The sequence below is a fragment of the Cryptotermes secundus genome, unplaced genomic scaffold (assembly GCF_002891405.2).
Source record: "Cryptotermes secundus unplaced genomic scaffold, Csec_1.0 scaffold395, whole genome shotgun sequence".
Taxonomy (NCBI): domain Eukaryota; kingdom Metazoa; phylum Arthropoda; class Insecta; order Blattodea; family Kalotermitidae; genus Cryptotermes; species Cryptotermes secundus.
Window position 1 is genome coordinate 274,529 of NW_019742967.1, and position 12,621 is coordinate 287,149.

The window sequence follows — 12,621 nt, forward strand, 5'->3', positions numbered from 1 at the left end:
TGAGTGAGTGAGCTTATTGGTTTACTGCTTCTCAGGTCATTAGGCGACCATGTACCAGCTACAAAAGTTGTAAGGTTTCGAATCAGATAATCATGAATGGTGAGTAGGTAAGGATTTGGAAGGAGATATACGTGGCGTTTCCGAGGGCGTTGCCCGGAATTCGATTACAGGGACTGACGAAATTCGAAATGCAATTGAGGAGAGAGGTTAACATGGCCGATATATCCAGCGCGGCCGAAGTATCGGCCTCCCAGATGTGTGGTGATTGCTGTGAGGGCTTGTAATGGGGATGTTAATTAAATTTTTCATTTCATAAATTTGTATTACAGAGTCAGTGGTTCCTGGAAATGACAGTTGGCGTGTGTTTAGCTTGGAATGGGAGACCTGAACCGATGCCAGCGCCTGCGTCAGATTATTATCCGACACGTTTCCAGAGTTGCAAGAATAAAACAAGTTAGGAAATCTACGCACAAGGGGCCACTGCAGGCTAGGAGCTGGATTACCGAGCAATCGGGCTTCGATTCCTGGCAGAAGCATGAGAATTTCTCTCTCCAGTGCGTCAAGTTTGACCTCCTATACAATGGATACTGGGTGTCACGTGGCCGAGGTGTGAAATTGTCCGCTCATCTCTGTCCATTCCCGAGGCTGAGAATGCCTGGAGCTGTACGTCACCTCCTCTATACGTCTTAATGAAGCGGTGCTTAACTAAACACAGAGACACCTTTACCTCTGTCTTGCGCATGTCATAAGAGCTCTGAAGCGTCCGCTGAGTTCCGTTTAATTGTCTTCTAAAGCGCAAGACTTATGGAAAAGCGCACTGGATACAGAACACGTGCTTCTTTTCTCACAAACATACAGCGAGGTACAATGGAGATTCGCGTAGAAACGCTGGTACATCTTCACATGAAGTGTGGGTTATTGCTGTCCGATTGCAACGAAAATTGGAAATTGGCCCCTTAATTTTGTTAAAACTTCCAAATATCAACTCTTGCGAAAATCTGTCAACTTTTCCCTCTCGGATTGTACTTCTACCCTGAAGATTGATGCAGCATGTTCCTCCAAAACATTCGTAACGCTTTATCGTACAGCAGAGTCCAGGAAACAGTATCATACTTTCACGGTCAAATGGGTTGCGTCGCAGCTTTGTAGACTTGTAGGTGTTGACTAATGTTTCGGAGGAACATAATGCTTCCAGCATCAGGATTGAATTCAAATGAACGTGAAGGTAGTGTGTTCTGTTCTGGTGGTGTTCACCCATGAGGCTACGCGGTGCTACAAACTGGCATACCGAAACTTGAATGGGATTATCGGGACACAGACATACCTGTACTTCCTCTCTGTCCAGTGATGTATCCGATGTGGCGATTTTGGTCACTAATGTATATTGAAAATAGGATAGAGTAAGTTGTTAATGGCAACGCACCCTCAGAAAAGTTTCGGTCCCGTTTACGTATAACAGTATACATCTGTGTGAAGAAATCGAAGTATTTCTAACTTGAAGTTACAGCTGAAGGGCTTTCACCCCCTGTCCCCGGTACCCCAAAGCGCTGACCCCACATATTGATCCAAAGCACCATCTCTGCACCCAGCACGCAATTTGTGTTCCTTGTTCAGCGCCTTTCTCTTCCTATTGTCTTATTTGAAGATCATTTATTTCATTCCAGGATTTTAGGCACACGAATAACTTGACTCCCGTTGTAATTTCAGCGGAAAATCCTTAAAGTCGACCTCAGTTAAAAATATGCACTTGTTGTTGCTTCTGTATAGAGGAAATTTGTTCGGCAGAGGTTGCTTATCAACCCCCTAGATACTAAAGGGTTCTGACGATGGTGTATACCACAGAATTTCTGGCTTTTTGGACTTTTCCCATCGTCCGATATTCTAGAGAATAGAAAACATGACACACAGAGATATTGGGTTTTGGGACTTTATCCATCATCCTGGTTTTTTAAGATAAATAAGAAAAACACGACTGGATTGGTCCAGTGTTTGAGGCTAGCTCTTTCTAAGGGACCCAACAGAATAGGACCTCACCTGAGGACGGAAACAGATCCAGTTTCCGAAACGTCGTGTTTTTTTCTTAGTTATCTTAAAAACAAGGACGATGGATAAAGTCCGAAAACCCAATATCTCTGTGTGTTATACACCATCGTCAGAATCCTATAGTAACTACTAGAAAACATGACGTTTCGGTAATGGAGATTGACTCTTTCTAAGGGGCCCAACTGAGTAGGTGTCTTCTCCCCCATTCACCTGAAGACGGAAAGAGATCCAGTTTCCGAAACGTCGTGTTTTCTGTTCTCTAGAATTCTGGACGATGGAAAAACACCAAAAACCCATTGATTATGTGAGCCAACCCCTGCTTTTCTTCAACTGCCAACGGAATATCATAATGGTGATTGTCTGGTTCACCACCAACCGACAGACATACACACCTTCAGCTCAGTAGACACGTAAGAACAACTGTTGTCTTTATTGAAGGTGTTACCATGTAACTTGTTATGTTGACTGTCATGTGCAATTACACATGTCTTTCAGCCCCAACTTGACCAACTATGACAGAAGAGGATTGAATAGTCCGGTCTGCAGACACTCCAGAAATCTACATGCCTATTCCCCCACTCACATTCTCCGATGTTCCACACGCACTCGAACACAGCCGAATGTTGCTGTCAGTCACCTCCAATAAAGTCATTAGCGGGAAACACGAACCAAACGGTTCTTACCCTGGCTACACTGTCCGCACGGCGTCCTCACCCTACATGAGTGCCGTAAACAGCCTGTATTGCCGACTGATTCATAGGTACCCTTGCTCTACTTTCGCAATCATACCTGTAACTACCGAAAATTCTCGCATCTACTCGGCTACAAGCCGGAAGGTCGCGGGATCGAATCCCGATGAGGTCATTGGATGTTTTCATTGACCTAATCCTTCCAGCCGCACTATGGCCCTGGGATAGACTCAGCCTCTAACCGAAATGAGTACCAGTAATATTCTTGGGGGCAAAGGGCGGCCGGCTAGTAAGGCTGATAACTTTGCCTTCATCTGTGACCCGATTGTCTAGAAAATGTTGAAAGCCTCGGCGCCTCACAACCCTATGGGCCTTCAGGGGCTGTTACAAGGATAGCTTTACTTAAACTTACCGCCATCTGTGAGCCGATTGTCTAGAAAATGTTGAAAGCCTCGGCGCCTCACAACCCTATGGGCCTTCAGGGACTGTTACAGGGATAGCTTTACTTAACCTTACCGCCATCTGTGAGCCGATTGTCTAGCAAATGTTGAAAGCCTCGACGCCTCACAACCCTATGGGTCTTCAGGGACTGTTACAGGGATAGCTTTACGCTAATAGAAGTTAATGTCCCTCAACTTCATTAAGCACGAAGTGACGAGTACAAGTGATGAAGCTCCTCATTATGTAGTTCTCTCCATTCTCCTGTCACTTGCCCCCCCCCCTTGGGCCCTAATATTCCCGTCGGCTCCGTGTTCTCAGACACCCGTAGTCTGCCCTCCTCAGTGTGACAGTCGAGTTTCACGCCCATTCAGCGCGACATGAACAGGTTCACGCTTCGCGACTCCACGCTGGAGGAACGCATTCATCCGGCGAGCTTCGAAGTCTCGGCCGCCGAAGACGTGAAGAATACAAATCGCGGCTCTCTGATGTTGGCGCCTGCCCCTACACAACGCACCCCCTTGTTGTCCCGGCGCGCGCAGTAACACAACATCCCCACGTGTTTCTTGTCCATAGCGGATGAAATGAGCACATAAATTTGAAGGCATAAATGCCCTTTGGTGTATTTTCTGTGCTGCTCGAAGGATTTGTATAGGATTTGGTATGAGAAGTGTGAATGTTGTTCAGGGACTATCGTTTTAGACGATTTCGACAATAGTTAGAACTAATTAGATCCTCATTTTAATAATGAAGTAGAAAAGCGGTACAGTGCAGCAGTTGCCTGAAAGTATCTGCCTAGTAATGGCCTTCTGTTAGGTTGAGAATATTAGTGGATGTAACATTTGTAACAAGTGACACAGCATGACAAAAGTTTCCATGTTCAGGACTGACCCTACAAACTGAGTTGCTCAACAAGTTTCATTTTTGTTAGTATGAAATTGGAATCGAAATTTATAGATTTTATTTAAAAAAACAACTTGTAGTTCGAGAATTTCCGCGATCCTAAAATCTAGAATTTGATGCGGTCTCTAACTTCTATCTGAAGCGCTTTGCATGCTAAGCAGGCAGACACAGGCGCAAGAGCTTTCTCTCGTGTAACAGGATTTAAACTAAACGTTTGTTATGTAAACTTAACACAGATTGGAGTAAAAAAACGTAAAGCTATCCCTGTAACAAGCTGTGAAGGCCCATAGGGTTGTGAGACGTCGAGGCTCCCACATTTTCTAGACAATCGGCTCACAGATGGCGGTGAGGTTGTCATCCTTAAGCTCCGGCCAAGAAGATAGTCCTGGTACTCATTTCTGTTAGAGGCTGAGTCGACCCCGTGGCCACAGTGCGGCTGGTAGGATTAGGTCAATTGAAAAATACGATGACCTCATCGGGAATCGAACCCGCGACCATCAGGTTTGTAGCATAGTGCTGAACGGTTTGATGGTAGATAGATGATGAATTGTAATGGATCTGGAAGGGAGTCCATAGCGTGCTCGAAGTGTTATCTGAACAGTGAAGAACCACAGGCAGAGCAGCCGGTGTCGCGGTTACCGCTCTGCCAACCCGCTCGGCTGGTTACCGCTCTGGTTTGTGAGAAATGTGGAATTCTGGGTGGCCGCACTCAAGAGGTTAGTCGCTTGCTTCCCACCGCGACGGCCCTTCTTCAAACCCAGGTCTGGTCAAGTTGGATTTATGGTGGACAAAGTGGCACTGGGGCAGGTTTTGTCCGAGTACTTCGGTTTCACCTTCCAATCTTCATTTCACAAAATTCTCCATCATCATAATCACGCGGGGCAAGCTACAATAGGCCAATCAGTGGCCGACGTGCCGAGTGGACCCAGTTGGACTCCACCCCCCCACTAATATGGAATTCTGGGAAGAAGTTGATGTCAGTTTATGCGTGACAGGAAACCCAGAAAGCAGTCGCTGCTACCGTAGGGCCATACTGCAAGAAGCGCGTTACATGGACGCAGCAAGGGAGGAAAAGAAGATTTATTTGGAATTTATATAACGGCTGTCTCAGTAATTCACACTCTTCTGCTTCAAACGACTGCCTCAATGTGAGGTATATTGGGCAGGCTATCGCAGCGGTAACGGTTTAGACTCGTATTCTTGAGATTCTTACTTCGAGTACCGACTGGGACACCAGCTTTCTGCCAGGCAATTACCGGGATAGTACCCTGAATAGACCACGAGAATTTCCTTGCAAATCCCTTTCAATTCATCAGCCACCCTACCATCCGACGCTGTATGGTCTAGTTACGGGCGACGTCGTGAAGCGGGTGACCAAAATGAATAGAATGGATTGAAGATGGTGTGGAGGGAAGCGGTCGAGGCCTGACATACCAGGTTAACGTACTTTGAATATAATCTAAATATAATGTAAGTCTGAGGCTCGCAGGACTGGGGTGCGCGGATCTGGGCGGCGAAGGGGGAAGCACCTCGGTGTATAATTAGAACACAGTGGCTTGTGCCATGGGGGCCCACCGGAGTGCTCACAACGCCAAGCTGACTTTCTTAGAGTGTGACGCCGTGTCACCTGGTAGAAATTTACTGACGTTTCGGAGGAACATACTGCTGAGGTGTGCTTCTCATGCAGCCTCCCCGAATTAAATTAATCGCAACTAAACCCCTCTTCTGTAAAGCCCCCCAAATTGCGTTTCCAAGGTACACAGTTCACCGTTAATCATGAAACACAAATGTACCGCCGGCGACTGAAGCCATTGTCCTGAATTGTATTCATTCGAGACTCGCGGCTGTGGGTTCGAAAAATACCGTCTTCGTGGATATAACGCCATGTAGTCCGTTGAAAGTCAACTGACGTTTCGGAAGAACACATCGCCTCCATCTTCAGAGTTCTGTACCCGAAAATAGTACACTGCTTCTCATTGGTCTCGTGATTTTCCCTTCACGTCTCTCTGACAGTGCTCCATGAACTTAGACCCAACACGATTATTAGATTAGTGCGCAGTGCATTAGTGTTGCATGAAGATGGCCTTATATGGCCGAAACGTGTAGCATTATACTAATGAATATATATTTTAATATTTTAATAGTTTTAATAATATCTTATGCACATAACGACCAGTGTGTGTGGATTGAAGAGCGAATCTGTGTTATTGGTTCTTGCATTACAGACGGAAACATTTGATAGACTAGAATTAGATTTTGCTTGAACACCCAGATCAGTGAGCAGTGCTCAGACCCTGCACGAAACTGACGTACCAATCCGCCACTTGTCATTTCCCAGCGGCTTTCTGTCTCGGTATCTGCCAACAGGACTACACGACGTCACAACCCTGTTGACGGAAACAGCACATTTCTCCGAAACAACTGTGGCAACCTACATGACTACACGATATCACAACCCAGAAGACGGAAGCAGCACATTTCTCCGAAACGTCGGCATCCGTCTACAAGACTACACGATATCAGAACTCCGAAACGTCGGTATCCGGCCACAAGACTGCACGGGCGCTTACCTTTCGACGTGAAGCTGAAAGACCGCAGCCGATAGGACTCCTCGTCCTCGTCCTCGGGGCAGCCCCCCGTGTTGTTGGGCACATCCAGGAAGGCGGTAGATTTTCGGGGCACCGAGCGGCGACTGGACCCCTTCCGCCGCATCCCCGGGCTCGCTTCCGGTGTGGCTATCGTGGGCACGTCTGCGTGCAGTCGCGGCTCGCTAGTTCCCGACCNCCGGGGTTGGGGGGGGGGTGCGGCGCTACTGCTGCGCGCCGTTTGCTCTGTCATAACCTTCTGCTTCTTCTTCTTCTTCTTTAATTTTCTCCTCGTCTCTCCCCCACCGAGGCTGCCCGAGTTCGACCCTAGGATAGGTCACGTGAGATTTATGGTGGAAAAATGTCACTACGTCCGTTTCCCCTGCCAATTCTCATTCTAAGATTTGCTCCACATTCATTAATCATCCCATAACCTGAAGCCGTGTAATCTCCGTTGTGACGGCACCGTGAAGTGACTCGCGTCCTGTTAACGGCGCTGTCGGTAGTTGCGACTCAGTTTGTAGCGTCGAAATGATCCGGGCAGAAGCGGCCTTCACAAAGTTAAAGCAGAAAGTGTTCGTTTCTTCTTTTGCTACTTCCTACCTCTGTCTTCTTTCTTTATTTCCCTCTCTTCGGTCTCTCTTCCTTGGCCGCCTCTGTGATCTAGTGGTCAGAGTTCCTGCCTACAAATCCAGAGGTCCCGGGTTCGATTCCCGGCGCTACCAGATTTTCTGAGAAGTAATGAGTCTGGAACGGAGTCCACTCAGCCTCGTGAGGATAAGTGAAGAGCTACTTGAATGGAAAAGTAGCGGCTCCGGTCTAGAAAACCGAAATTAACGGCCTTGGTGATCCGTTGGGCTGATCACGTGACACCATCTATCCACTAAAATTGGCACTAACTTCGCCTGCAAGCGGCGGTCGCTCAGTCGGTATAGTTCGCTTGCGGACTACAGGCCACGGAGTTTGTTTTCGTTTTTGGTCTCTCTTACTTTGCACTCGCCTTCGTCTTCGTTTCCTTCTGTCCTGCTCCTTATGATACTCACTTTTCTTTCGTGTTCTAGTTTCTTTCTTTGCTTCTTGTCTCCGCTATCTCTCCGTCTTTGTCTTTTCGCTGTTTGTCCTCCTTCCTTACGGTTCAGCCTTCTTCACGTTGTGATACAAGCGCGTGTTGGAGCGCTCTGGCAGTTGCGTCACTGAACGCACCCAAAGGAAAAGACTAAGCAACAGTTTCCTTATCCGCATACACAGTTTGCAGTTATGAACGCGCCTGCTGCGCATGCGTCATTGCTAAGTAATAAAATATTTATAAAGCTGAGCGGGCGCCATAAACACTGACCTCGGACCTTGTCACTGTTGAAGAGGCCCTTGTAGAGGTCATTCAGGTGTGAAATCTGATTAAAGGTCTGAAAGGTCACGACAGCTCGTTACGGGACCCATGAAAAGGCCCTTCTGACGGCTTCCTTTGTCTCACCCACGAATAGCAAAATAAGATTTGAAGATGCCAGTGACTGCACACTGTACCGCAGTTGGTTGAGGCACTATGCTACAAGCCGGAAGGTCGCGGGTTCAAGTCCCGATGAGGTGAATTTTTTCAATTTACCTACTCCTTCCAGCCGTACTATGGCCCTGGGGTCAACTCAGCCTCTAACAGAAGTGAGTACCAGGAATCTTCCTGGGGGTAAAGAACGGCCGGCCGGCGCGTAAGACTGACAACCTCACCGCCATCTGTGAGCCNCATGAATCTTCCTGGGGGCAAAGAGCGGCCGGCCTACTCGTAAGACTGACAACCTCACCGCCATCTGTGAACCGATTGTCTAGAAAATGTGGGAGCCTCGACGTCTCACAACCCTGTGGGCCTAGCACAGGAACATTTACCGGGAGAGACTAAGAAAATCGGGAAAACGCGACGGTGGCTACAGCTGCTCACGATGGTTCCTCGCTCGCGGATTTTTCTACCCTGAAGATGGAGGCGATACGTTCCTCCGAAACATCGGTTTACACAATATCTATAAGACGGCGTTCTTATATATTATGGATTAATAAGTATTATTTATTAATATAATGCCTATCCTGGAACTGGTATGAAAGTTAAAATGCAAGTTACCCCCGTCGTGTTGATACAGTTAATCACCACTGGGCTTTAAAGGGTTGAGCTCAGGGACAATTTTACCTTTACCCGTATGAGATTTGAGGGTGTCACAGCGAAGCGTGTAATGTTCATATCCTCTGTGATGTGGGGCCTCAATATATGCAAAATGTTTCGAGGACAGTGAACACTGAAATGCGATGGACGGGGAAGGATTCTGCAGTGATATAATTTGAGACGCTGTCGCGACAGTTTCCTGGTCGTCCTGAGGACATCCAGGAAACGAGACGGCTGCTGCCCGAATACAAGCGGCAAGCATTTCTGCTCAGTGTGCAGGCAGACACAGTCTATTTGCCGCAGGTTTAGAAATGGCAAACATTTCGTCAAAAGTGACCCTCAGTATGTGTTTTTCATTGGTCTGTTTTGTAATGGGTGCTATTTTAAGACTTTTTTATGGTCAGCCTATTTGACAAAAATATCATCACCCACACACGTTTAATTACCTCCTCCCGATACCAAATTTCACTGAAATCCGTCCAGTAGTTGCATGGCTGAAGTATGCGGAAGAAGTGACAGGGCGCCAACTTCAATAGAAGAAAAAAGGAAAGGCGCCTGAAATGTCACAACGTCACCCACGCTTCCTAAACAACGAACGGAAGAAAACAGATGCTTCTTGGCGTAATTATAGCTCGTGTCCAGAGTCCAACGGAGCACTGACCGAGGGAGTACACAGGAAGATTGCAGACACGGCGTCGCAACTTTGAGAACTCCAGTCACTGCGCAGAATCGTGTCACATTAACACCAAGTCATCAATAGTCATTGCATTCGAATAATTTATTGGAATGCTCGTCAATAGCAGTGGCCTATTACAGCCAAGCACTTGAAGTACACAGTACTAGTAGTAGTATATTACTCGTATTTCTTACTGAAAACCGTCACAACACAAAAATCGATAATGCGTGTAAGTAGCTCTAGGAGATACATTTTTACATGTTTCGGCCTTCAGAAGGCCATCATCAGGCAAATAGATTAAACTTTTTGTTATTGAATTGCGTGTCAAATGTAGGATTACAATACAATGGTATAAAATGATATGCATGAATATAACATATATATCACAATAAAAGTTGAAGTCATAAAATAACCAGTTTCATAGTCAAAAGCTGTATATGTGATGGCATTTGGAAGTTGGCAGTTGTAATCGTAATATACCTAATGCTTATATGGACATATATACACAGTGACTGATGTTGTATGTTATTATTTAATGTTTGATATTATTTGACGGGCAACTCCGTTGTGTAAATGTCCGTTCTGATGGAGATATTACAATTGCAGTAGTGGTGGTGGTAGTAGTAACAGTAGCAGTAGTAGTAGCAACAGTGGTAGTAGTAGTAGCAGTAGTAGTGGTAGTGGTTGTGGTAATAGTAGTAACAACAGTAGTAATGGTGGTGCTAGTAACAGCAGCAGTGGTTGTGGTAGTAGTAGTAGTAGTAGTGGTGGTAGTGGTAAATGTAGCAGCAGTAGTAGCAACGGTAGTAATGGTGGTGGTGGTAGTAACAGCAGTAGTAGTAGTAGCGGTGGTGGTAGTAGTAGCGGTGATGGTAGTAGTAACAGCAACAGTGGTGGTAGTAACAGTAGCAGTAGTGGTGGTGGTGGTTGTGGTAGTAGTAACAGTAGTTGTAGTAGTAGTTCTCGTCCTTGATGTTTCACTTCGCGCCCACTACTCTCGTTATATAAAGGTAAATAAATAAATACATAAGCACAACTAAAGCAAGAGAACGCGTAGGACATGTAGCAGATGAGCGAATATTACAAATTCGGACCTGATCTGCTGTTTATCGCAGTTGCGTTACTGGGCCGACCGCTGTCCCCGGCTTCAGTTCACCAAATTCTGACCCATTTCCTCTTGCATTTGAGTCAGATTTGACAAGAACAAGTCACCCACTGCAGTCCATTCAGTATCGCCATACACTCGTACATGGTGTCCCAACAGCGGCACCTTTCTTTATGTCAGTAGCTCAGATTACATAGTGTCGGATCGGGGGATGGTCGCCGTATAGTGGATCGGAAAGGCTATCACAATAAGCGGTTATATTCTAAGTTGTGCTACTGTCCCGCTGTGTCTTGGGAGTAACTGAAGAGAACCACGAAAGACATTAACTTATTCGGGTAAGGATTAGAAAGAGGTACAATCCGACTACACATACTTCCATCTTGTTCTTCGCTAGCCTTTCTACGAGTAATATGAATTAATCAGCACGAATCTGTAACCACAGAAGCCCCCAACTTGAAGACTGATGATGTGATACTGTGCTGCGTGGTCAGGGCTTTCGCACAGCTCAAGGGGCGCTGATAGGTGGATATGGTAATTAGCATAGGAAAGCGCAGGGAACTCCTGGAGAGCCCCGCACCAATGATGTCTGTCCATTATGAGTGTGGACACGCCGCGTGGGCAAATTACAAAGCTTCTGGTTGTGAATTCAGGCGACAAATATAAGTATGACTGTTCTTTAAATGATTAACATAGGCCCAATTCTTCGCGTTCGTTCTAAAATATGCCTTTATGCTATTGAATGGATGGAGCTAGTCATATCGATTCTGCGTCGCGAAGTACAGCTGCATGTAGTGCCCTGTACACGGTTACTTGCAAGATAATGAGAAGTGAACACGGGGCAGACTGGCAGTACCAGCCCTGGCCTGTGTTGGCTTCCCCTGCAACATAATGGTATGTCTACACGCCTCACACTTCAGTCAGAGAAGTTGCCGTACATGCAAGGGGAAATCCTTCCAAATGTCTGAATATGCAGGTAAGAGATGCATTAATGGCAGTTGTATTCTGTTTGGCGTAACAAGTTTTTCTTTCCAGTAAGTTATTCAACAATGTGTGCAGTATCGAGTCAGATGGTAGGATGATAGGGGAATGATAATGAATTGGAAAGGATTTGGTAGGAAGCGGGTGTGGCCTAATCACTGTACTATCGCAGTCTTCTCCTGGATGAGAGGGCCTCGTGATCAGTAGAACGGTGTTGTTACTAGCATAACGCTAAGTCAGTGATGCAAACCATTCTAGACTGTTTTAGTAAAATTACAAACGCCGGTTATTCGCAGCGGAATAGCCACAGAAGGCCAGGAATAGTTCAGCACACGATCACATCGAAGCACCGAAAACCACCAACCGATAGAGTCTATTATATAAGACGACATCATGTAAATTGCTATGTAACATGCATCATAACAGGAAGAGCCGTGCTATCGTAAATATTGTGACGGAATTGCTGAAAGCATTGCTAGGAAACGGCTCGGTAAAAACCCCGCCACCGACTTGCTCGCAACAATAGAAGGACGTCCATCTCTGGGCCACGCCCAAAATACGCGCACGCAATAATAGGAAGAGAGGTTTATATTAGGCAGCAGCCAGCGCTCCAGTGGACTGGCTAAGTACCGATCACGTGGGAGCCGCAACAGTAGAGGGGCTGTGTTTTCTGTGCGACGTCCGTGCTGAGAGAACATAGGAAAATAAGGGAATGGGAATTCAGTTCATTATTCCGTGTGGAGGTGGGGTTTAATACATCCACCGTAGCCCTGCGTGTCGCAGGAGGCGACGAAAAGGCAAATCTCGAATCTGAGACAGTAAAATATGGTCGCGAGTCCCATGGAACTCGGACCCGAGAATGCAGTTTAAATTACAGACCCGGCCTCTCGTCAGAGAGAGCGCCCGACATCAACAAACCCGCAAATGTCTGACAGTAATAAAAATCTGGCCATAAGCCCTAAATGGGTGCTTTATTCCAAGACAGACTGGTCGAATGACCGTCGGTCGTAACTTAAGACTGGACTCGGAATTCAGTTCAGCTGTCGGTAAGATAGCCACAG

General features: G+C 46.5%; 1 protein-coding gene across 1 annotated transcript in view; it reads right to left on the reverse strand.

The window, feature by feature from the left end:
* LOC111873541 (GTP-binding protein Rit2) overlaps positions 1 to 6,853 on the reverse strand; it is a 69,790-nt gene extending 62,937 nt beyond the window's left edge. The window contains exon 1 of the mRNA XM_023868331.2: positions 6,644 to 6,853. Coding sequence (XP_023724099.1) covers positions 6,644 to 6,785 — 142 coding nt within the window. The 5' untranslated portion in view covers positions 6,786 to 6,853. The remainder of the gene's footprint in view (positions 1 to 6,643) is intronic.
* Positions 6,854 to 12,621: the final 5,768 nt, after the last annotated feature.